The sequence below is a fragment of the Chelonia mydas genome, chromosome 12 (assembly GCF_015237465.2).
Source record: "Chelonia mydas isolate rCheMyd1 chromosome 12, rCheMyd1.pri.v2, whole genome shotgun sequence".
Classification (NCBI taxonomy): Eukaryota; Metazoa; Chordata; order Testudines; family Cheloniidae; genus Chelonia; species Chelonia mydas.
This window is the reverse complement of record NC_051252.2, coordinates 41,452,977-41,476,280: the sequence shown is the minus strand read 5'-3', so window position 1 is coordinate 41,476,280 and position 23,304 is coordinate 41,452,977. Positions and strand designations below refer to the sequence as shown.

Genomic DNA, 23,304 nt, shown 5'->3' with positions numbered 1-23,304 from the left:
AGTTGTGTATGGAAGTCACCTGCATAGTGACAAGGGAAAATAAATATGCTATCATACAGTAAACGATTCAAGCCATTACTGGGAATGTGCCACAGTCACTTTTCCAAGGTAAAGAACTCAAATGCTTTATGGTTTTGGAAACAAAGCACTAAGGACCTACTTAATTTTGTCAATAAAATAAAATAAAATAAAAATAAATAAATAAAAAAATCAAACCTTATAGCTAATGTGTGGGGAAAATAATCTTTGGAAACTTCCAAAAATATCATCTCCTCTTCCACAGTCATAAGATTTGGTGTAATCCATGGCAGATTAGAGCAATTAACTCAGGAAATCCTGGGTTCTTATATCTTGGCTATGCCACCGACTCTCACACCTTGGGAAGCTCACCTGCATTTTAAGAGGCGGACTCTAATTTTGGGAGCCCAGCTTCAGACAATGGGGGCTTGTTTTCAGAGGTGCTGAGTGCTGGCATGTCTCAAATGTCAGTCGGCATTGTGGATGCTCGGCTGCTCTGAACATCAGACCATGGGTGTTTGAAGCACCCTAAATTAGTGCACACTTTTGAAAACAGAACCTGGGCTGTTAAGGCAGCTCTGCACTGTCTGCAGCTACAAAGCTGCCCTAACAAGCGTAGCCAGCTTCTGAAGAACCCTTCGTACATAGGGGGATCCTCAGGTGACATAGGAGCTGCCCCCACTAACCTTCCCACTATTGCTGATGCTGAGTGCATGGCCAGGTGTGGCTGGGGCATCCCTGGGTTTTGGTGACCTCTGTCTTCCATAATGGGTCCCTGGAGCCACAGGCAGTCAGCACAAGATATAGCAACATTTCAGACCACTATCTTCAGCTGGGAACCATCCTGGCAAAAGACAGCTTACATTCAGCTTTGCTCCCTGCCCCAAAACTCTAAGTACTCCTCAGTGCTGCTGATCTGGCTCACCAGCCTTAACCTCTAGCACAGGGACGCTGGTCTGCTCCATAGGGGGAGTGCGGAGACAAACTGGCTGTTTTCGCAAAAAGAACAGGAGGACTTGTGGCACCTTAGAGACTAACCAATTTATTTGAGCATGAGCTTTCGTGAGCTACAGCTCACTTCATCGGATGCATTCAGTGGAAAATAGAGTGGGGAGATTTATATACACAGAGAACATGGAACAATGGGTGTTACCACGCACACTGTAACCAGAGTGATCAGGTAAGGTGAGCTATTACCAGCAGGAGAGCGGGGGGAGAGGGGGGAACGAGACGGACCTTTTGTAGTGATAATCAAGGTGGGCCATTTCCAGCAGTTGACAAGAACGTGTGAGGAACAGTGGGGGGTGGGGGGGGGAATAAACATGAGGAAATAGTTTTACTTTGTGTAATGACCCATCCACTCCCAGTCTTTATTCAAGCCTAATTTAATGGTGTCCAGTTTTCAAATTAATTCCAATTCAGCAGTCTCTCGTTGGAGTCTGTTTTTGAAGTTTTTTTGTTGAAGAATTGCGACTTTTAGGTCTGTAATCGAGTGACCAGAGAGATTGAAGTGTTCTCCGACTGGTTTTTGAATGTTATAATTCTTGACGTCTGATTTGTGTCCATTTATTCTTTTACATGGAGACTGTCTGGTTTGGCCAATGTTTTCAGTATTCTCAAAATGGATGTCTCAAGATACATGCTAAGGAGTATTTTTAAAGAGAAAATTCCCATTTAGGCTATCAACACTGAGACCAAGTTATTGCTAGTAGACATCCACCCAAACCTACTGTATGTCAGATCTAAATACATGAATGATCTTAGGATCAGCCATCATGGAACAGTGTCACAGAGCAGGGGAATTAAGAATTCCTTTACATTCTGGAGAAAGGGGACATGCAGACCTCATCACTCTTGAGCACACCCAGTGATTGACTATAAAGCTTCAAAACAGACTTGGAAAATAATGTGTATTAATTACCATGTCACACACAGTCAGTCTGACCTATTCATCTGTTATAGAGTAGACGAGGAAAAATGTCCAGAAAAAAAGAAGTGTTGAAAACCTTCTCTCCCACTTTCCTCCAAACCACTGCTCATCCAGCACAAATACCCCTGTGCCACAATTAGGGGCCAAAGAGAGATTCTGCTCAAAGACCAGGGCTCCCCTCAAGAAAACAAATGAAAATGTGATAAATGTCCTGAGCAGGAGGTAATTTGTGCATTGATTTGCTCATCTCAAGGTTTAAAGAAATAAAGAGGTTAGAAGAATACACCTTTCCACAGACAGAGAAAACACGTACCTCATACCCACACCCGAAAGCAGTATGGCCGCAAGGCACTCTGCCCTCCGGAAGCATTTCTGAGAGGCTATTCAGCCAGTGTGTATGCCGGGCAGTCCCTGCTTTTCAGCACAGGGGAGACTCTCTCTCTGTTTTAAAGGGGAGGAGGTCACCCAGAGGGGACACTCATCCTTTTCTTTGCTAACCCCAGGCTAACCTTGCGAGGGTCCCAAAGAGCTGACTATGCTTGAGCCCTGTGGAAAGGCCAAAGGCGGCCGCCAGCCCCCACCTTTCAACCATCAGACTCTCTTAGCTAAAGTACCACTGACAGCCCCTTCATCTAAACTTCCATCTCCCGACCAGCAACATAATGGAGGAGCCAATTAAATGATTATTAATTCATGCTGCTTTCCGTAAGCCAGAGGTTCTCATCTCCCTGCATTCCGTAAACCAGCTTGCCACCTGCCCCACAAATTTACAGCAGGGTTTTTGCTACCTTGATTGATTATGAAAATACTTTTCATACTAGCTCAGCAACCAGTCTCGGCTACACTTTCAACCCCACTAGAACACTATTTTCGCTGCCTGATAGAAACTACAATTACCCAGTGGGGTTGCTGGTCCCCACAGGCCTTTCTCCACAGAGACAGGTTCTTCAGACCTTTTCCTCAAATTTTTCCTGGACCCTGCACTCTGAAATTTTGTACCAAACTCTAACCCTCAGAGTTAAATCTGACTGCCTCTTGTGGAGGATTTTGTAGCGAGAGCTCCTCATGACCGTTTTGCTCATTCAGTAGAAAGGTATCCTTACAGCCCCTGTTGGTTCTGTCTGGGAGAGCCCGTGCTTGGAGAGGTGACGGGATTATTTCATCCCTTTTCATTTCCCTACGCCATAAGGCCTTCACCCTCCTATCTTTAGCAGAGTGGATGAATGGCGAGGCAGCATACTTACACTGGGGAGTGTTCCTCATTGGAGCACACAGAGAAACAGCTTTGGAATCCTGCATACTTTGGTATCAAGTTTCAGGCAGATCTCTCTATCAAAGATTTGCTATTCCAGCAGGAACACACCATTTATATTAATATAATAGGAATAAATACAAGTCAATAATTCCATTGAGGGATTCTAGTGACATAATAAACCATGAGACTAGACCTTAAGCCTCTCTGAAATGGAATTTCCTTGTCTAATATTGCTGCAGTACTGCACGTTTGTTCCTTTGTGTGTTAATAGCATATGGTTAGAATGTTTCTTTCTGAAACGCTGTCTGTTTACATTCCCTATTCCCCAAAGGTCCCATTCATCCTAATGGGACGTTGTAGCCATACTAATAGGACTGAATATCGCCTGTTGCTCTACTGGATTTTTTCAAACCCACATTTGATAAATAATAGGATCATACAGTAGATAGAATTAAATACACAGACATTTGCAAATGCACTTTCGCACACAGACCTTTGTCTATCTTTTAAAAGTGTGACCCTGAAAATGGTCAAATGGATTTGTTTTTCTACCTTTGAGTTATACATTTCAGTCTGCAGTGAGTCTGAATAGCTGAATTGTTATTAAATATTTATCTTACCGCAGCACGCAAAAGCCCCAAACAGGATAAGGGCCTTTTCTCCTGTACAAACACACAGATGTGGTCCCTGCACCAATGAGCTTACAATATAAGACGACAAGCAAGACACAAATGGTGGGGGACAAGAAGACAATTACATATACATTTTGTAGTGACGTCAATAAATACTATCGACTTTCCCCAGCTCCCCTTCAGACTAGCAGTTAAGGGTTGGCTAATTTCCTGTGGGCTTCATAGCAGGAAAAGCCCTGCAGACTATGCTCTATGAAGGTGACACAGTAGGGAGGAATGTGTGAAGAACATAGCTGGCAGACCAGACTGGGTCAGGGTGCAATGTCACAAGAGACCAGAGCAGAGAAATCAGGACTAGCAGAGATATGAAGGGCCTTGATGGTCAAGATAAGAAGCTTGAAATTGATACAGGGGGATCCAGCAGAAGGATTCAACTACAGGAGTTACATGGTCAGAGCAATGGGCCAGGACAACATGAAGTTAAAAAGACATTTAAGTTGGTGCAGCAGGGTGGCTTGCTTCTTTAAGGGCTAGAGGCCAGGGCTCAGCCATCCCTGGTTATTGTGGAGAGTTAGAAGGGCTCTTGCAGGGAGTACCCTGAGATTAGCAAAGTGGGGCTCTCCCGCCAGGAAGGGCTGGGAGTAGCCTGCTAATGCAGGGAAGCCCCTGAGATACCCTGAGTTTAGGGGCCTGAAGAGAGAGTCACTGAACTGAAAGCCAGCTCTCAGAAGGAAAGCTGGGGACTCCTCCCCCAAGAGGAGAGAAAGACTGAACTTGGAGTGTGGCCTGAAAGGCCAACGTGTGTCAGGACTAAATAAACTGGACCTCAGAAGAAGAGCATTCAGTTACCTTTGGACTGTGCCGTGGAGTAAGCCCAATATTTGCTACCTTCCTAATTTGGGCAGGGCTGTCCCATATCTTTAGAGCATATTATTACTGGCATGTACATGAAATCATCAGGTCATTGTTTTGCAATGCACAAGTCATGCATAAGGGGACATCCCCTAATGTTGAATCTTTTCTTCCTAGCATAATCATTAGTATTAAAGACCATGCGCACTGCTAGGGGACAATCTTGGTTGCTTTTTTGGGAGAGGTTTACCAAATGAATGGTTGAAAGGAACGCAGCATTTGGATTTCAATAATTAGCTGATACCGAGACTCATGGTATCTTAGTTGAAAAATGAATTCAAATGGCTTGGATACAAAAACTCATTTGGACTGAAAACTGGACCAAAGACCATAGAAAAAGTTTGGGGCTAAAAGACAGAGTTTTGAGAAGTGCAGAAGTGTCCAAGGAGGAGTACAGGATCTTTTTTGGGTTCAGTCATTTCTAGTCTGGATGAGGCAGCAAACAGCATGGCTATGCAGCACGTCACAGAAGTGGCTAGAGCAGTCAATAGCGTTGGGGACATAGCATGAATACAAAGATCTATAGGTGGTAGAGACATGGACAGAACAGGCAGATTCTATCTGTAAACTGCTGCTAATGCATCCAGGAGGAAATACTCAAACAAGGAGACTGAGTGGGAAGAAGAATTAGGAGTGTCAAAGACTAGGTCACAATAACATTATAATTGTTCCCCTGTTGAGGGATCCAGTTATAATAAAGATGTCCTCTGAAACAGATAAAACAGTTCAATCTTGCTGTGTAGACAGGCTTAAACTGTTTTAATCACGTTCTCGTTGTATGCTATAAGCCTACAAAATACAACCTGCAACATGGGTCAATTTTAGCCAAACTACAAGACTAATCTGTGTTTAAAGGACATTGGGGGATGGACATCATGTTTTACCTGTGTGTGCTATCACGGTAGCAATTGCAGAATAGGACTTTGAGGTTATAATGGATGGCAAAGTAGATAGGTGTTTACAATGTAATATGACACCAGAAGGCCGCGGCATAATGGGCTGCATGCAGAAATGCTCCCTAACTCAGGGTGGGGAGGGGATAGCTCCTCTCTAGAGCCCTCTTGTGATGGCACTGGGAATGCTGCAGTCAGTTCTGAGTACTATATTGGCTGAAAGACACTGATAAACTGAGGAAGTTCAGAGAAGAGCAACAAAACTGATCAGGGGGCGGGAGGGGTTGATTGGAGGGAAAGACTAACAATGCTAAATACATGTGGCTTGGCTAAAGAACTCCCCAGGAAATGAGAGAAAGCTTTGAGCAGGGGGTTGGACTAGATGACCCTTCCAACCCTGATATTCTATGAACTATCTCCAAGAAGGAGGAGGGTTCTACACAGTGGGGGGAGAGGAGTTACTGAAGCTGGGACAGGAGGTGTAACAAGATGTAATGAGAAGGGCAAATTCATGCAAAAAATTCCCTGGCACTGAGCCATCAGAGGCTGAGTCTCTCCCAAGGGCCGGGGAAGGAGTCTCAGCAGAAGAGACACTTCGAAGTACGGCAGACAAAGCACTAGACAATGCCATCCTGTAGCAACAATGGAGCCCAGTGCTGGGGCGCTACTGCTCCTCCCCGTCTCTGACTTCTGTGACTGTAGGATTCAACAGCAAGACCTTCTAGAGCATTGCCCTGGGCCAGAGAACAGCATCCCCAACAGCAGGTGGACCATATTTCCTTTATGCGAATAATAGAAAGACAAGTAAAATCAGACCTTGGAGATGGCGTCCTGGCTTAGAGACGAGCCGTCAATGCTCTGCAAGTAAAGCCTCCGGGGGAGTTTTTGTAAGGCACCAAGGGCACGTAGGCACAAAACTCCCATGAGCTTTCAATGGGAGTTGGGTGCCTCAGTGCCCTTTTGCGCCTTGGAAGTCTGCTCCTAGTCTCTTGAAACTGAGGACCAATTACACTGAGCTGCACAATCCCCCTATTTGTGCATCCCTCAGTTCAACAGAAGCAGGGATCCAGAACTACTCTAATGTGTCCTCCTGCCTTTGCCTCTCCTTTCCTCTCCCCAGCTGATTTCTCCCCTTCCTTTACTCTCATGTCACCAAATATCCCGGACAGTAAGTGCTCACCAAAACTACAGATATTAAAAAAGGCAGGGGGGAAGGGTGGTAATAGATTTCCGCCAGGATGTGCCTGACCTGGTTTTTCAGTTTCAGTAATTAGAAAGGCAGTGGACCTGTAGGAATTATTCATAAACTGCAGGAGTTGTGCAGTGTACATTTATGTTAAACATGTCAAATCCGATTGAAATCATGCCTGCCAGCACCATCCTCCATAAACACACTTTTCTGCAACAATTTCCCAGCTCTCAGCAGCCCATTAATACCTCCTTTAATAGCAATCTACCAGAGATTCGAATAAGGGATGCTCCATTGCACTAATTGCTCAGGGTTAGGTGAGCATCATGAATTAAAAAAAAATGTTTGTTTTTTTTAAACCCTTCAGGCTAGTCCTCCAGAAATATTTCATTTCAATCTATATTTTAAGTAGAAATTAAAAAACAAACAAACCAAAAAAACACGGGTGTACTGAAGTCCATACAACTGATAATACTAATAAAGTCTTTCATATAGCAGGGTCACTCGAGATTGGGAAGTTCTCTGACATTTTATCAACGTCTATATATTTCATGTTTAAAAATAATAAAACAAAACAAAATTCTTTAAGTCGGGAATTGGTTTCCCTGGATATGACTCAGGGCTCTAGGTGGAAACCAATGTGTCTGATATTAAACATTTACATCTAGAATTCATTCATATCTTCACGATTTGAAAATGCGGTCAGGCAACAATTGCGGCTTTTTGCTCATTTGTGATGAATCTGAAGTTAATCGTGAAAACATGATTTATTCTTTGCTCTGAGGCTGAGATTTGGGAATTGTCATTCTTCTTTGGCACTAAAATTGGAAGAACTCGAACATAAGACTGACAGGTAGGAAGGACCTCCAGCACCACTCATGTTGCATCTCTTGAATGTGCAGAAGCTATTTAATCCTACTACTGTAATGAAAATGAAAAGCAAACAAGCCCAGTCCAGGAACAGGAAACATTAGCAATGTGCTTCTAAACCAATAAATAATTGATTTAAAAAAAGCACAAACATTCTGAACTCCTATGAAAAGCTAGTGATTGTTCAGAGCCATTGGCCATGCTCTGGGGTCTGCCATACACACAAAGCATTTGGACTAGTGAGTACAAAAATGTTAGAGCTTTTTTTGTGCAATGTAATGAAAACTCATTTGTAATTTCATTGTGGCCCATTTTATGACCCCAAAATTTTGCTTTTTGCCAAAACTTCTAGAAATGACTGGATTCATATCATAGAATATCAGGGTTGGAAGGGACCTCAGGAGGTCATCTAGTCCAACTCCCTGCTCAAAGCAGGACCAATCCCCAACTAAACCATCCCAGCCAGGGCTTTGTCAAACCTGACCTTAAAAATATCTAAGGAAGGAGATTCCACCACCTCCCTAGGTAACGCATTCCAGTGCTTCACCACCCTCCTAGTGAAAAAGTTTTTCCTAATATCCAACCTAAACCTCTCCCACTGCAACTTGAGACCATTACTCCTTGTTCTGTCATCAGCTACCACTGAGAACAGTTTAGATCCATCCTCTTTGGAACCCCCTTTCAGGTAGTTGAAAGCAGCTATCAAATCCCCCCTCATTCTTCTCTTCCGCAGACTAAACATCCCCAGCTCCCTCAGCTTCTCCTCATAAGTCATGTGTTCCAGTCCCCTAAAAATTTTTGTTGCCCTCTGCTGGACTCTTTCCAATTTTTCCACATCCTTCTTGTAGCGTGGGGCCCAAAACTGGACACAGTACTCCAGATGAGGCCTCACCAATGTCGAATAGAGGGGAACGATCACGTTCGTCGATCTGCTGGCAATGCCCCTACTTATACAGCCCAAAATGCCATTGGCCTTCTTGGCAACAAGGGAACACTGTTGACTCATATCCAGCTTCTTGTCCACTGTAACCCCTAGGTCCTTTTCTGCAGAACTGCTGTCTAGCCATTCGGTCCCTAGTCTGTAGTGGTGCATGGGATTCTTCCGTCCTAAGTGCAGGACTCTGCACTTGTCCTTGTTGAACCTCATCAGATTTCTTTTGGCCCAATCCTCTAATTTGTCTAGGGCCCTCTGTATCCTAACCCTACCCTCCAGCGTATCTACCTCTCCTCCCAGTTTAGCGTCATCTGCAAACTTGCTGAGGGTGCCATGCACACCATGCTCCAGATCATTTATGAAGATATGGAACAAAACCGGCCCCAGGACCGACCCCTGGGGCACTCCACTTGATACCGGCTGCCAACTAGATATGGAGCCATTGATCACTACCCGCTGAGCCCGACAATCTAGCCAACTTTCTATCCACCTTATAGTCCATTCATTCAGCCCACACTTCTTTAACTTGCTGGCAAGAATACTGTGGGAGACTGTGTCAAAAGCTTTGCTAAAGTCAAGGAACAACACGTCCACGGCTTTTCCCTCATCCACATCAAAATATGCAAAAATTCTAAATTTTGTATTTTGATTTGAAAACTCATCATTATGCACAAAAGATTTTGATTTTTTTTTTGGGGTGGGGGAGAATGTTACTTGAACTTGGGACAAGAATAATTTGTTCTATTTACAAATTTTAAAAAAAGAAAATTTTACAGACTTGTTTTGAAACTGGAAATTTTTTTATAAATTTGCCATGAAACAGAGAAACCTAAAGTGCTGAGTCTTTTCCATTTCCTTGCAAATATCTTACAAAGGTTTCATGCTGGCACAACATGCTGAGTGGTCAAAGGCGGCCAGCCGCAGTGTTGACTGACCACGGACACTTTTCACTCTGCTCCAGCAATAAAATGAATAATGGTTATAAGTTACACAGCAGCTGTTCATCAGAGGATCTCACAGTGCTTTACTAAGGTGGGTAATTATTCAGTCTAGAGGTGGGAAACTGAGGCACAAAAAGGTTAAGTAAATTCTGAAGAGTCACATATTGAGTCGATGGAGTTCCTACTCTCCCCCTCCCCCTCAAAAGCTCTTCCTATTCCCTCCTTTCTCAATCACCATGGATAACACCACCATACTGTCTGTCACTCAGGCCTGTAACAAAGGCATCATCTCCTCTAGGTCTTCACATTTAGGCTGTATCTAAATCTTGCTGATTCTAAGATACCGCCCCTTCCTATCTATTCATATGGCTACAGAATCTCACCCAAGCTGTCATTATCTCATATCTCGATGCAACATCCTTCTTTCTGGCCTTGAGAATGCAGTCTTGCTCTGCTCAGATGCAGAACACAGCTACAGAGGTCATTTTCCTAGCCTGTTGCTTTGACCATGTCACTCCTCTACTTGCATCCCTCCACTGGCTCCTTCTCTATGGCATCAAACATTAGCTACTTATCTTCAGTTTCAAGTCCCTTCATTACCTGCCCCCACCCAACCTATCATCTCTCATTATCAAAAGGTGGATGCCTGCCTTGGATTAGATCATGCTGTCAGCCTGCCTTGTCCACTTGTTGAATTTTTAAACAAGCACCGTCACTCTTTTGCTGCCCTTCATGCTTAGAAGAAGTTCCCTGTAAACGTCCGGAAAGCGATGTCTTAATCATCCTTCAAATCCCTCCTCTAAACCCTCCTTTGCCATGATGCCTTGAAAAGAGCTTGACAGTGGTTACGCTGCCAGTGTGCTGAAATCACAGCTGAACAATCATGCTGAACAATCTTGTCTCATTGTTTCCTTGTATTCCCACATCCATATGCATCTATCTGTTGTCTCCTGTCTTACACTTAGACCGTAAGCTCACTGGAGCAGGGACTGTGTTTGTACAGTGCCTAGCTCAGTGGGGTCCTGTGCATGACTACAGCTTCGGGGTGCTACCATAATATAAATAAATAAATAAATAATCAGGAACAGAAGCAGAGTCTCTTGATTTTCAGGCCAAACCCCTGTTCACTGGCTCACAAGTGCTTGAACCTGCATTTCCTCCTTGCCCTGATCTTCCATTGCCTTCAAGGGGATTCTGGAAGCAGAATGGACTAAGTTGTAAAATTACAATTGCTCTGTTCACCTACAGAGACAAGGTGGGTGAGGCGATATCTTTTACTGGACCAACTTCTGTTGGTGCAAGGGACAAGCTTTCGAGCCACACAGAGCTCACCCACCTTGTCCGGCTAATATCCTGGGACAACCTGGCTACAACCACACTGCTACGCTGCTCCAGTAAGTAAGAAAAGGTTTCAGTGTTTCTCTGGTTTGAATAATGTGGGGTATTTTTATTACATGTACAAAATTAGGGCCCCAGTTCAACAAAGCATTTAAGCATGTGCTTAAATCTCACTGAACTCAGTGTCCCTGACCTTGCTACAGTCTCTGGCCAGGGCAAGTCCAGAGCCCCACTGAGTTCCTGGGGCTCTGTGGAAGCACAGGGACTGGCCTATGTAGAGCCAGTTATAGCGGTGAGGCCTAACACAGTAGAGTTTATTTCCTTTTAGAGAACTTTTACACTAAGTAAAGCTTAGATGTGCTATAAATTGGTTTTAGTATTTATTGTTTACATGGCACTTACACCAAAGATGGGCTACGAATTTCACAGGAAAATGATAATACAAGGAGCCTCCTTTAAAAGTCTAAGTCCAACATTTAGATTTTGTGCGTGGAAAAAAAGTTTTACATAACTCCAATTTTTTCACATGATTTCTTAAACATATAACTGAAAACAATCGAAAAATCTAAACTTTCTCCGGCAGTGCTACGAATACCAATGCGCCAGCACCATGAGATAGTTTCGAATACATTAACATTTTCAAATAGTTCAAGTAGTCCTTTCAATGTGCTTCCCTTGCATTTGTTGACACTGAATTTCATTCACCTTCAATCTTGCTGCCCAGGTTGATGATGATTAATTATTTGTATTGTGGTTGTGTTTTGGGGGCTCCAACCAGCGGGCAGGGTCCCATTGTACTACTCACTGTACAAATACTTAGCAACAGGATTGTCCCTGCCCCTCAGAGCTTACAGTTTAAGTAGGTCCCTTCTGAAGTTCCTCACAGTCTTCTGTAGCCTACCTAACTTTCTGTCACCTGCACATTTGCCACCTGACCCTCGACCCCATTTTCCTGTTCTCAATAAATCAGACAACACTGTCTTAGTATGGAACTTGGGAGCACTCCACTGTTAACCTTTCGCCATGGTGAAAACTAACCGTTTATTTCTTCTTTTTGTTGTATTTTAGTCAGTTTCTAATCCATGCCAGACTTATCCCTCTCCCTGGAGATACGCAGCCTCACGGGAGGGGCTTTGGAAAAGGACTGTCATCAGTTGGGTCTCCTTCATGCACCATTTTGTTCAAGCTGAGGGAGACGAAGGAGGAGGACTGCGTAGAACAGATTCACAAACATTTCTGCATGCTCGTTGAGGCTTGTCTAGACTTGGAAAATGAGTCGTAATCTGTTAAAACAAAATCTATTTTCCCAGTCTTGACGTGTCCTTCGAAAGTGAAAGAATCAAAACTCTTCCTGGAGGCGAAAGCAGAGATCGTAATACCCCACCACAGTGAGACTGTATGCACTGCAGAGACCTGTGGCCTTCAGTTGTGGTTCATTGAGAAGTAGCTGTAAACAGGATGGGAACTCTACTGGAGATGGCAGCCTGCAGAAGAGCTATGTGCTCTCTCTCTGTGCTGGCCACGAAAGACAGAGTAAATGGGGCCAAACATCTGTATTTCTGTTTGGCTACCTTGCGGAAGGGGAACATTTTAGATCAGCAGCATAAATAACCTTAAGGGGGAATCGCTGGGTTCCTCTCTGTTTGCCAGGAAAGAGAGCCAGAACTGGTCAGACTTGGATGCTGGGAAATGAGAATCCCTCTTAATTCCCCTACCTGCAAGTAAACACAATGGTCAGCACAACCATGCTGCCAAGGGAACCTGCTACCTGCCTGCTAAGAGGACAAACCTGAAATTGTTTTCTGCCCAAAGGCAAAAAGGATTTTAAAAAAATGTTTCTTTAGTGGGTCAGTGACCCTATTCCCGGGAGTGGCAGTGACCCTCAAACTGCTTATTTCTCCATTTCTAATGAGCAGGGATTTTCCGAAGAGACACATTTTTGACTTCTCACAAGCAAAAATACATCTATTTTCAATTGTGGTGTCAAAATTTTGTACAACTCTAGCAAAAAGTAAACAAGCAGGAAGCCTACATAATGCCTTGTCCTGTCATGAGTGCTGGGGACTGGACCAGACGACCTCCTGAGGTCCCTTCCAGTCCTATGATTCTGTGATTCTATGAAACGGCCAGATTGCAGGCTCTTCGGGGCAGGGGGAGTCTCACTGTTATGTCTGCACAGTGCATGTCTACACTGCGATAAAGATCCACAACACAGCTGCGGCTGGCCCGAGTCAGCTGACGGGCTCAGGCTGCGGGGCTATAAAACTGCCGTGTAGATGTTGGGCTCAGGCTGCAGTCCAAGCTCTGGGACCCCGTGCAGAGGGAGAGTCTCAGAGCCCGGACTCCAGCCTGAGCCTGAACAATTTTACAGCCCCGCAGCCTGAGCCTTGTGAGCCCAAGTCAGCTGACTCGGGCCAGCCGCGGATCTTTTACTGCAGTACAGATGTACCCGGGGGACACTGCAATACAAATAGTAAATGGTGAGAAAACAAACGAACGTTCTGTTGGTCTCACGAACAAGTGTTAGTGACAGGAGTGCTGTGAGCATGACTTCTTATGCCATGTTGATGGTGTCACCTGAATAGACCTTTCAAGCAAAGCAACAGTTTGCTTTACCTGTAACTTTCTGCTTTCCCGTGTCTTTCCTGCTAATTTGCAGAACGACCGCATAACTCAGGATTTGCCATTTTCGTGACCTCCTTTCCCATCATGCCATGTCTCTAGAAAACACTTTGGGATAGGGACTCTCTCATAACTGTAAAGCCTAGCACGCTTTTGGGCACTGAATTAGTAACTTCAGGCAGGAGGAGGTGGCTGGAAGGGGACATATTTTCAATAAAAACATGAACGAGGAAGGTTAATGGATGGAAGTTGAAATATCTGTTTGAAAATTGTATGGAGTTTGTAAGTCCCTCTTCAAATAAAATCAAATGGAAGCACTATGAAGGCCCAGGTTTACAGAGCTGAACAAGGCATCAGCTGAGGTGCCCTTATAAGCCATGCTAACCATCTATCTATCCTCAAGGCTAGCTGGACTTGGGATAGGAATGGAAGCAAAACCCACCTGTCCATTTGTTTTGGTCCTTGTCACCTCCACTCTCTTGCTCTTTAGTAGGCTCTTCTGGATCAGCTGGTGTCTCATTCAGCCCTTCCACATCTTCAACTGACTCTTCTGAAATGTAAGAAGCAAAGGGGAAAAAAATAAAAGCAGAAGTAGAGAAACAGGAATGAGTCTGTCACTCAAAGAGCTCGGCAGCAGCTAATTTTGTGATGTATGTATAGAACTGGGCTTCCAGTGGTTCCGATTCCCCTCTCCCAGGACTGCTTTGTGACAAGAACTTCCCAAAGGACCTGGCTAAACTGATAGATGCTGGGTTGAATTCCCTCACATTCATCAACTAGGATTGCTTGGTTATTTTCTACGGTGTCTGGGGGTCCTCAGAACCAATAGTGCTAGTAGTTTCTTGCCTGGTCAGTTCAAGCTACTCTGCTGAGGACCAATCTCAAATAGATTTCCACCTACCCATATTTCAGACTGCAAGCACAGAACTGTTTGGGACATTCCAAGAAACAAACACACGCAGTCTCAAGGCTGGATGTAATGTCAATAGAGCTCAAAGACCAGTGAAATTCTAGCAACAGGAAAAGGAGTGCTGTCGTCACTGCTTCGCTTTCCAGGGATGTCCTGTTCTCCGTAACTGGGAAGATTCCGTGTCTGACAGACAGGGCTGTCTACCTATGACACACCTGGCAGAATGCACTTTGCAGTTTCAACATTTCCAGTCCTGGATGTGGCTGGAACTTTTCTGCCAACAACCTGACCTTTGTATATCCCACAAGATCCCGTCAGGTGGGAACTACTCATAGTTACCCAACACTAATCACCGCAGAGAAAACATACAAGGACTATTTCCAGGAACAGTCACTTCTCTAGGCAATAGGCTGCAGCACTTCACATGGTGAAAAGAAACCTGCTGCCTGAGTGAAGGAGAAACTTAAGAAAAGCAAGAGTCCCTGGGGAAACATACCATGTGGGGAAGTGAACTGAGGACCCTGCCCCTCCTATGCTGTTCACACCCACTGACAAAATTCCAGCAAGGTCATTTACGAACCAAAAATGATCTCCAAGTCTAAAGAGAATTCCTTTTAAGGAAATTGTACAATCCTTGCTTCTCCACGCACATATAATCCGAGAAGAGGCAATTGCTGAAACAAACTGGAGGATATGGAGACACGTGCACCATCTTTTCTAGGTCCAGCCGTGCTTGGCCATCTTGCTTTTATTTACACAGACTTTCAACAAGATTGTCCAACAACTGGATCATAAAGTTAGTCTTGAGATATTTCTTAAAGCAACAGTTCAAGTAGTGTCTAGCCAAGCTCCCCTGTTCTCTTCACACATCCTTACCTGCCCTTTAAATATACACACACAATCCATCAGACACTAGGGGAATGGGAGCCATAAAAGCAGGTATTAATCCACAACAGAGCAGGACTTCATCAAGAGAACTCTAAGCACTGACAGGCCCACGTCGAATACGAAAAAACTGGGACTTCAGACATGCACAACTTTGTCAGAAACTGTCCCCATCCCACAGAACCCAAACAAGCTAGTGAGAAATGGCAACCTTTCCAATTGCTTTAGCGAAGAGGAACAGACTCACTAAGGCTTTGTCTACACTACACAGCTTTTAGCGACGGTGTCAACACAGCCATGTCGCTAAAAGTCAGGCAGTGTAGTTGCTGTTTGTCAGCACTTTTGCCAACAAAATCCTTCCACCCCTAATGAGCAGCGTTCATCGTTGATAGGAGAGCGCTCCTGCTGACAACGCACTGTTTATACTGACTCTTGTCATGGCAAAACTTTTGTATTTGGCGGGGTGGGGGGGAGCACCTTTTGTCGCTCAATTGCCAGTGTAGACATAGCCTAAGAGAGAACAGTCTGAGGGCTTGTCTACACAAACAATTAGTTTGCAGCAAGTTGGAGTGTGAAGCTTGCCGCAGACTAGCTGTCTGTCTGGACCCTACTGATGCACACTAGCAGTTCATTAACGTGCTTTGATCTAGTCCTATTTGACACAGCAGGGTTCACAAGAATACTTGGCCGGTGGCAGGCTACACAAGGCAGATTCACATCCTTGTTTGCAGTGAACTAAATGCTCATGTAGACGAGCTTTACCACCAACAGAAAAGGGAATAAACTGTGACATTAGATTGAGGGGATGACAAGCGAATATGCTCTTTTTGCATTTCTAACAATTTTTTCCAGTCAATCAAAAAAGAAAGTGAGTGTTGGCAGGACAATTAGGCTCATCAAGGAGGAATTCTACCACCGCTTTGGCAAGGAGTCTCATGGATGAGTTCACAGTATCTCCTCCGGTAAAAGCTGGGTCAGTCACTAGAGCCTGAGGATCACTCACCCTGTAAACGGAAGCTTACCACCAGGGAAACGAGCCACCATACAAGCAACATAAGCTTACAGAAATGGAATGATTCACGTGCAGCTTTCACCAACTCTGTCAGAAGTACATTAGTAGCCACTGGCAAAGGGGGCTTTTTAACAAGGGCTTTCAAAATTGACCCTGACAAGGGGCTGCAAGTACCGAGGTTGACTTCGGCCTGACTGCTCCACACTGGGAACTTTCTCTGCTTGGCACTCTAGGTGCTGCTGGCCAAACACAAGCCATTTGCTTGAAGGTACAGGATACAATTTTCACAAACTTCTATATGACTCAGCCCAAGTTCCATAGACTTCCAATGGAGACCCAGGCTTGTAAGTGGCTATGGTGCTATAGGACTGAGGTGCTTTGGAAAATGCTCCCCTGAGGCCGATGGATAGAAGGGGTAGCACATGATGTCTAACAGGGAGCGTGGCTCACAATCTACCCCACTACCACCACTCTGCAGGTCAAAATTCTTTAGAGCTCTGAGAGTTGCAGGGGTCTTGTGCTGGGAAGCTCAGACTCCCAGTGTCAAATGCCTGGTGGATGGTATCCTTCGACAAAGACATTTTTCAGTGATATGCAGAAAATTACAATACTACAAATTACTGATGCAGAAACTGTCCCCTTGTGGGCTGAGCAGCAGTGAGTTTGCTGGAGGGAAGAACTGTGGAATCAGCATTTGGATTCATAGTTGGGAACTAAAATTCCATAATTCCCCTCACTTCAGGAAAAAATTGAGAAAAATTCATCTCTTTGTTACTGCCTAAGAGAAGCTGTAAGCCAAGGTGTGGAGAAGGTTTCTGTTTAACTGGGGAAGTAGGGCTAAAAAGCAGGAGTTAAAAAGTTAACTGATTTTATGGTCTTCGTTAAAAAAATATTTGAATATCAAGTCTTTGCTTTTTTCTATCCCAAATTAACATTCTCTATAGTGACTGGTTCCAAGACACTCCAGTGATACATAAACTAGAATTGCTTAACTAGACAGACAAGGAAGTAGCCTATAATCCTCCTGGTAAAATACAATGTGCACTTCCTCTCAGCTCCTCAAAGCACTTTAACAAGGTGGGCAAAGCATCCCCAGCCCCATTTCACAGAACAGAAAACTGAGGCACAGATAAGGTTGGTGACTTGCTCAAGGTTAAACAGGGGGGCCAGTGACAAACCTTTGTCATGACCTTTGTGACTTTGTCCTCACCCACAACTATTTCACAGTTGGGGACAATATATACCTTCAAGTCAGCAGCACTGTTATGGGTACCCGCATGGCCCCACAGAATGCCAACATTTTTATGGCTGACTTAGAACAACGCTTCCTCAGCTCTCGTCCCCTAACGCCCCTACTCTACTTGCGCTACATTGATGACATCATCATCATCTGGACTCATGGAAAAGAAGCCCTTGAGGAATTCCACCATGATTTCAACAATTTCCATCCCACCATCAACCTCAGCCTGGACCAGTCCACACAAGAGATCCATTTCCTGGACACTACAGTGCTAATAAGTGATGGCCATATACACACCACCCTATACGGAAACCTACTGACAGCTATGCCCACCTACATGCCTCCAGCTTCCATCCAGACTGCACCACACTATCCATTATTTACAGCCAAGCTCTAAGATACAACCGCATTTGCTCCAATCCCTCAGACAAAGACAAACACCTACAAGATCTCTATCAAGCATTCTTAAAACTACAATACCCACCTGCTGAAGTGAAAAAAAAAAAAAAAAAAAAAAAAAAAGACTGACAGAGCCAGAAGAGTACCCAGAAGTCACCTACTACAGGACACGTCCAACAAAGAAAATAACAGAACGCCACTAGCCATCACCTTCAGCCCCAAACTAAAACCTCTCCAGCGCATCATCAAAGATTTACAACCTATCCTGAAAAATGATCCCTCACTCTCACAGATCTTGGGAGACAGACCAGTCCTCGCTTACAGACAGCCCCCAACCTGAAGCAAATACTCTCCAGCAACCACACACCACCCAGGAACCTATCCTTGCAACAAAGCCCGATGCCAACTCTGTCCACATATTTATTCAAGTGACACCATCATAGGACCTAATCACATTAGCCATGCCATCAGGGGCTCGTTCACCTGCACATCTACCAAGGTGATCTATGCCATCATGTGCCAGCAATGCCCCTCTGCCATGCACGTTGGCCAAACCAGACAGTCTCTACGCAAAAGAATAAATGGACACAAATCTGACATCAGGAATCATAACATTCAAAAACCGGTAGGAGAACACTTCAACGTCTCTGGCCACTCAGTAAAAGATTTAAGGGTGGCAATTTTGCAACAGAAAAGCTTCAAAAACAGACTCCAAGGAGAAACTGCTGAGCTTGAATTAATATGCAAACTAGATCCCATTAACTTGGGTGTGAATAGAGACTGGGAGTGGCTGGGTCATTCCACATATTGAATCTATTTCCCCATGTTAAGTATCCTCACACCTTCTTGTCAGCTGTCTACATGGGCCATCTTGATTATCACTGCAAAGGTTTTTTTCTCCTGCTGATAATAGCTCATCTTAACTAATTAGCCTCTCACAGTTTGTATGGCAACTTCCAACTTATCTGTATGTTTCAGAGTAACAGCCGTGTTAGTCTGTATTCGCAAAAAGAAAAGGAGTACTTGTGGCACCTTAGAGACTAACCAATTTATTTGAGCATGAGCTTTCGTGAGCTACAGCTCACTTCATCGGATGCCTACTGTGGAAACTGCAGAAGACATTATATACACAGAGACCATGAAACAATACCTCCTCCCACCCCACTCTCCTGCTGGTAATAGCTTATCTAAAGTGATCATCAAGTTGGGCCATTTCCAGCACAAATCCAGGTTTTCTCACCCTCTACCCGCCCCCCCCCCCCCCAAACTCACTCTCCTGCTGGTAATAGCCCATCCAAAGTGACCACTCTCTTCACAATGTGTATGATAATCAAGGTGGGCCATTTCCTGCACAAATCCAGGTTCTCTCAGCCCCTCACCCCCCCTCCAAAAACCACACACACAAACTCACTCTCCTGCTGGTAATAGCCTATCCAAAGTGACCACTCTCCTTACAACGTGCATGAAAATCAAGGTGAGCCATTTCCAGCACAAATACAGGTTCTCACCCCCTCCCCCTTTTCCAAAAACCACACACACACAAACTCACTCTCCTGCTGGTAATAGCTCATCCAAAGTGACCACTCTCCCTACAATGTGCATGATAATCAAGGTGGGCCATTTCCAGCACAAATCCAGGTTTTCTCACCCCCCGGGGGGGGAGGGTGGGTGGATGAGAAAACCTGGATTTGTGCTGGAAATGGCCCATCTTGATGATCACTTTAGATAAGCTATTACCAGCAGGAGAGTGGGGTGGGAGGAGGTATTGTTTCATGGTCTCTGTGTATATAATGTCTTCTGCAGTTTCCACAGTATGCATCCGATGAAGTGAGCTGTAGCTCACGAAAGCTTATGCTCAAATAAATTGGTTAGTCTCTAAGGTGCCACAAGTCCTCCTTTTCTTTTTATCTGTATGTGTGTGTGTATATATATTTATCCAACTACATGTTCCAGTCTATGCATCCGATGAAGTGGGCTGTAGCCCATGAAAGCTTAAAGTGCCACAAGTCCTCATGTTCTTTTTGCGGATACAGACTAACACGGCTGCTACTCTAAAAACCTAAAGCTTTCCTCAGCTACAATGCAGCTGCAACATCCTCCCTAGCTAACAAAGATAAGCCTGATGTGCAGAGCCTTCATGCAGTTCCACCTGTGACCTAAAGGTGTCACCGTCTGCATGGAGAGGAGGAAGGGGTAGCCAGCCGCTGGGTTCAGACACTGTCTGGGCTGCCTAACCCGAGCATGTGGAAATAATATATGTCTTCAAGTGAACCGTCTGGTTCTGGGGAAATAAAATAGGACATTCATAAGCAGTTACACCATCTGTCTTTATACCACCACCACCACCACCAAGGGGGAAAAAAAGAGCTCTTTAAATGGATGAAAGCCCAGGCTGACAGTAACTGGGAAAATGTGAGCTATGAATAACTATAAAGGTAGAAAAATGATTAAAAACCAAGGATACAAACAGCAAATTCCTCTCCCCTTCTCAGCGCCCAGCCCCACTAACGTGAAGGCAGTTTATTTTATTGGTCAGCTACTTAAAAAGAAAGCCACCAGACAGTAATGTGTAGTAGGAATTCACCAAGCCCCTGTCACTGGAAAGCTTGCTCTTCTGAGACCCAAATCATGTCTGCTTCCTGGATCAGACAGCTCTGGATGAGGCAGAAGGAACGGGATGAGGCTGCAGAACTGATTTTCCTTCTCACAGAACAGAATTTTTGTGAAGGTTGGTTGCTTTTAAATAGGAGAGGTGGTGGATAAAACACTGAAGGATATATTCTTCCATTTGCTGGCACAAGCCTCTCCAGGACCCCTGCACAGACTGAGGCAGCCCTGACCACTGTCTTAACGTGGCTCCCCTTTTGGAATGACCCCTATGGACAAAGCAGGGGTGCAGAATCACTGAAGCATAAGAATGCTCCTGTCTTGTCTCCTCCCATCCATGACACAGCCCCCCCCCTCCTTCAGCCCACCCTGGAATGCTCCTTGCACAGGGACATTCCAGCAATGGTGGAGCTGAGATCTACTACTCTAGTAGGACTTGTGGCACGTTACAGACTAACCAGTTTATTTGAGCATGAGCTTTCGTGAGCTACACTGAATGCACTGAGTGCACTCCATGCATCCGATGAAGTGAGCTGTAGCTCACGAAAGCTTATGCTCAGATAAATTGGTTAGTCTGTAACGTGCCACAAGTCCTCCTTTTCTTTTTGCGGATACAGACTAACACGGCTGCTGCTCTGAAACCTACTCTAGTAGTATAGCCCAGGGGTAAAAGAACAGGTTCACAGCTCCCCACAGCCCCTTTCCATCTGGTATTTTCAGAAGTGTAGATACCAGATCTATATGTTGGGTAGTTATCACAGGCTTCAGGGGATGAGCTGATCATTTGGACAGTCAGGAAGGAGATTCCCTCAGTTTCCCGTGCAGCACTTCGTAACTAGCTACTAGCTGCACTACGGTTGGGTTTTCGCCTTCCTCTGGAGCAGGCGGACTGTAGGCCAAATCCAGACCACCAGACACTTTTGAATGGACCCCAAAATCCTTTTATTTACTTATTATTGTTATATTTTATTATTTTCTCTGGAGTCTGGATCTTGACTATACCTTGACTGAGAAATTTGGACCTTGACAAAAAAATAATTGACAACCTCTGTCTGAAATATCAGGAATTGGCCACTAGCAGAGTTAAGATATTAGACCAGAGTTAAGACGAATGATTTGATCCAGTTTTTGTCAAGGTGGCTCCTTTCAACAGAGAAAAGAGCAAACCCCCAAATGTCAATGTAAAAAAGAAACAGGGTCTTTCCTCCTTGCCAAGCACTTACTTCAAAATTCTCTCTGATGAGGTCTCTGGATCTGGAGCGCCCAAGTGACTGTTCCAACAGCTATTCTCGGAGATGGAAGAGAACCGCCTGTAAACTTTTGAGTCAGGGCTTTCGCATCCTTCTTTCCTCTTGCATTTCATGGGGCATATTACTGAACGAACAAGGCCAGTTACATGACTGATGGGGAGGGGGCTGCTCTTAAGAATGGCCACACTGGGTCAGACCAAGGGTCCATCTAGCCCAGTGTCCTGTCTTCCTACAGTGGCCAATGCCAGGTGCCCGAGGGGAAATGAACAGAACAGGCAGTCATCAAGTGATCCATCCCTAGTTGTCCACTCCCAGCTTCTTCCCTCACCCCCTTTCTCTTGAACTCTCACGTGCAGTAACACTGAAGGGTTTCTGATGTGTAATTTCCTTTCATTGGAATTGGCTAGAATATCCTCATGTCAGATTGTACTTATGCTATAATCATACTTCAATGGCAAGACAGAGCTGACCCTTCTGCTGAGCTCAGCTGGCCAATGGGAGAGCCCTGCAGCTGAGGGGAATGCTCACCCTCCTCTAGGGCAAGAGTGTCCAGTGCCAAACCACTAAAGACAGCCGATCCTCTGATTAGTTAGGGGCAAAAGTCCCTGTAAAAACAATGAAGGCGCTTGTGTCACCTCATACTATAGCAAGCACTCGCCACACTTGGCGTCCACTCCCATCCGCTACTTTCACATGTTCACAACTTTCTGATGCACCTAAAGTTTGAGCGAAATCTCACTGGTCACTGTGCCTAAAGCACTCCCCTACATTCTTTCACTTGGGAAAAAAAAAAAACCCCAAAAAACCCAAACCCTTGTCCCATTTCCCCCCACGCTTATAACTCAAAGACAGCTCGACTTTGAGCCTTCAGTCATGGCCATGCAGATCCCTGAGAGAAAACTGTGTCTTTGCTGAGTATCTGAAGAGTCAGTAACATTTTAAGCGGGAGACATCTGCTCAGTTTGTTAGTCTAATTGAGTCCCACCCACTTTGTGACTAGAAAGAAAAGGAGTACTTGTGGCACCTTAGAGACTGACTTCATCGGATGAAGTGAGCTGTAGCTCACAAAAGCTTATGCTCAAATAAATTGGTTAGTCTCTAAGGTGCCACAAGTACTCCTTTTCTTTTTGCGAATACAGACTAACATGGCTGCTACTCTGAAACCAGTCTTTGTGACTAGAGCGCATGCCCCTGTGCAGGAGACACAGGGGATGCTGTGCCGCGTGAGATAGTTCACCTGCAGCACTGCATTCGGGAACCTCTGTATGTCCGAGAGAAACTCTATGCTGGTCCTCTCATTTACAGGAGCAGAGCAGGGTGTGCTAAATCCAGGACAACAGAGCCATCCCAGCGAGTGCTGTTTAATCTGCAGTGTGGGGCCTTAACGAGTAGCACTGAGGGGCTATAGCTGCTATTCCTGTGCATTAGCTGGAGTAGAGGGCATGGGGAGGGTATAGCTGTGCTGTG

General features: G+C 44.9%; 1 protein-coding gene across 5 annotated transcripts in view; it reads right to left on the bottom strand.

Annotated features, from left to right (window-relative positions):
• The window catches only part of ZFHX3 (zinc finger homeobox 3), a 285,820-nt gene that overhangs the window by 40,659 nt on the left and 221,857 nt on the right, over positions 1-23,304 (bottom strand). For all 5 annotated transcript variants that reach the window (XM_043526091.1, XM_043526090.1, XM_043526089.1 and 2 more), the window contains one exon: positions 13,977-14,084. In XM_043526091.1, the coding sequence (XP_043382026.1) occupies positions 13,977-14,084 (108 nt within the window). The remainder of the gene's footprint in view (positions 1-13,976; positions 14,085-23,304) is intronic.